Raw genomic sequence first — 2,243 nt, 5'->3', positions numbered from 1 at the left:
TCCAGCCACTCCTCATACGGCTTCCCCTCTAAGCCCTTCACCAATTTTGTGGCCTCCTCTGGACACTCTCCAGTAGCTTTATATTCTTTTTATCCTGTGGTGCCTAAAACTGCCCCCAGTACTGGAGGTGAGGCCGCCCCAGTGCAGAGCAGAGCGGGATGATCCCCTCCCTGGCCCGGCTCGCAGTGCAGTGCTGGGTGCCCCCAGGACACGGGTGTCCCTCTTATTAAAGGTGTGTCTCGCCGTTAACTTCACCTGTGATCCCCGACTGCTGGGCTCTGTGCTGGGCAGACCCAGGGTTTGCTATTTGTGTTCATATGAATAATTCAGTCTCACTTAGAAAACAGAAAAGCTTAACGAGGTGAAGGTGCGTGAAACGCCTCTGTGGCAGGGAAGCCGCTTAAACTGCACTTTGGGAATCTCATAGTTGTGTAAATAGGTTCCGAATTGTGTTTTTTTTTCCTCCCTGCAGACAGCTGTTTGGGACAGGAGAGCGCAGAGGACATCGCAGGTCCCCTCCGTCCGGCGCGCGAGCGGCCGGATCGACGCCCGTGTCCCCGCTGTGCGCTATGAGCAGAGGCGCTGGGCGAGGCAGAGGCTCGTATCTCCCCCGCTCCAGGCGTAACCACCCCAGCACTCATCAAGTGTTTTTTAACCGCCCTCCTACCCCACAAGAAACTAATCAGGAAACCTTTTTACACCAGCAGTTCCTAACTGAGTGGGACACTGAAGTCTGTTGGCCTCAGGGACAGGGATCACACAGCGAATCAGGCAGCGGAGGCGTGCGGGCAGCGGCTCCTGCGGAGAGATGGGAACCCCGCTGCGGCAGAGCAGGGTGGCATAGGGTCTCCAGCCAGCGTCCCTGGGTGGAACCACGTCATTACCCTCCTCAGTACCATCGTCGGGACAACTCTGACAGAGATTCTGACACCGTCGGGCTGAATTTCCAGAGACTGTCTCTTGCTGGGCAAGACCTCGAACAAGAAATCCTGACTATTTTCAGGCAGCTGGGGGAGGGGAAGACTTGTACAGTTCATGATCTCGCACATAAGCTTAAAACTCGCAAGAAAGAGGTCAACCGTGTTTTGTACAAACTCTTCCACGAAGGCAAGTTGCACAAAGGTGGAGAAACGCCGCCGCTGTGGAGGATTGCCAGTGGGAGTGCAGCGAGAGAAAGGAGCCCCCCTGGCCACAGCGGTGGTGGCACAGACCCAGCCTGTGGGAGCACAGAGGGGGAGAGGAGCGCGGTTGAGTCGGGGGACACCGATCTCATGATGGCCGAGACAAAGGACAAAATCTGCAACTACTTGTTCAGTGTGGAAGAAACGACGGCGCTCAACCTCGCCAAAAACATTGGGTTTTCGAGGGCCAAGGATGTTAACGCCTTCCTGAGCGCGCTGGAGAAGCTGGGGGATGTCCACAAGCAGAACACGAGCCCCCCGCGATGGTCCCTGACCGGCAGGAAACGCGAACGGATGCAGATGAGGCTGAAGGCCAATGCGGTGACGCAGGTGGCGGATCCCACACCTCAGACAGGTTTTCCACCTTCCTCTGTTCCTCCGTGTCCTCAGGAGGCGACTGCAGCTTCGCCAGCAGCGACGGCCTCGGAAGAAGGAAGTATGGAAAATGGACAGCAGCCTCTGGGGCAGACTGACCAGAGCGAGGGCAGCGAGGGGGAAGCGGCTCTGCCTGGCGACACTAAGCCCCAGTTCTCCAGTTTGAGTAATTATGATCACTCTGAAAACGGCAAGTGGGCCATGGATGATATCCCAGATCATCTGAACGCGATCAACAAGCAGCCCGATGAGTCAGAATCCATCATGAATTCCCAGTCTTCCCCCAGTTATGGCTCCCAGTTTGAAACGGCTTTGCCATGTACGCCCGTCGAGAAGCTCATGGCTTGTCAGGAGAAGAACCCAGTGAGTGGCCTCACGGAGTATTCCCAGTACACGTACCAGCACTGTGAGTTTGCCATGCTGGAGCAGAGCGGACCCTCTCACGAGCCACGGTAAGAAAACTTCCTGCCTTTCCTCAGCATTTTGCTTAAAATGAGCAGATTTCAACTAACTTCACCCGCTCAGCCTTGTCCTGCAGGACCTTATCAATCATGTTGGCTTCATTTCAGAAGGATTGTCCTAGAATCATTGAATCCCAGATGGGTTTGGGTTGGAAGGGACCTTAAAGCTCATCCAGTCCCAACCCCTCTGCCAGCAGCAGGGACACCTTCCACTAGACCAGGTTGC

General features: G+C 55.6%; 1 protein-coding gene across 1 annotated transcript in view; it reads left to right on the top strand.

The window, feature by feature from the left end:
• Positions 1-472: 472 nt before the first annotated feature.
• The window catches only part of LOC104532166 (double-stranded RNA-specific adenosine deaminase-like), a gene marked incomplete at its 5' end in the record, with an annotated part of 6,096 nt that continues 4,325 nt past the window's right edge, over positions 473-2,243 (top strand). The window contains one exon of the mRNA XM_010177294.2: positions 473-2,008. Within this exon, the coding sequence (XP_010175596.2) occupies positions 473-2,008 (1,536 nt within the window). The remainder of the gene's footprint in view (positions 2,009-2,243) is intronic.

The sequence above is a fragment of the Antrostomus carolinensis genome, unplaced genomic scaffold, assembly GCF_000700745.2.
Source record: "Antrostomus carolinensis isolate BGI_N321 unplaced genomic scaffold, ASM70074v2 scaffold6991, whole genome shotgun sequence".
Taxonomy (NCBI): Eukaryota; Metazoa; Chordata; class Aves; order Caprimulgiformes; family Caprimulgidae; genus Antrostomus; species Antrostomus carolinensis.
The sequence above is the reverse complement of the archived record's forward strand: the minus strand, read 5'-3'. Positions and strand labels throughout refer to the sequence as shown.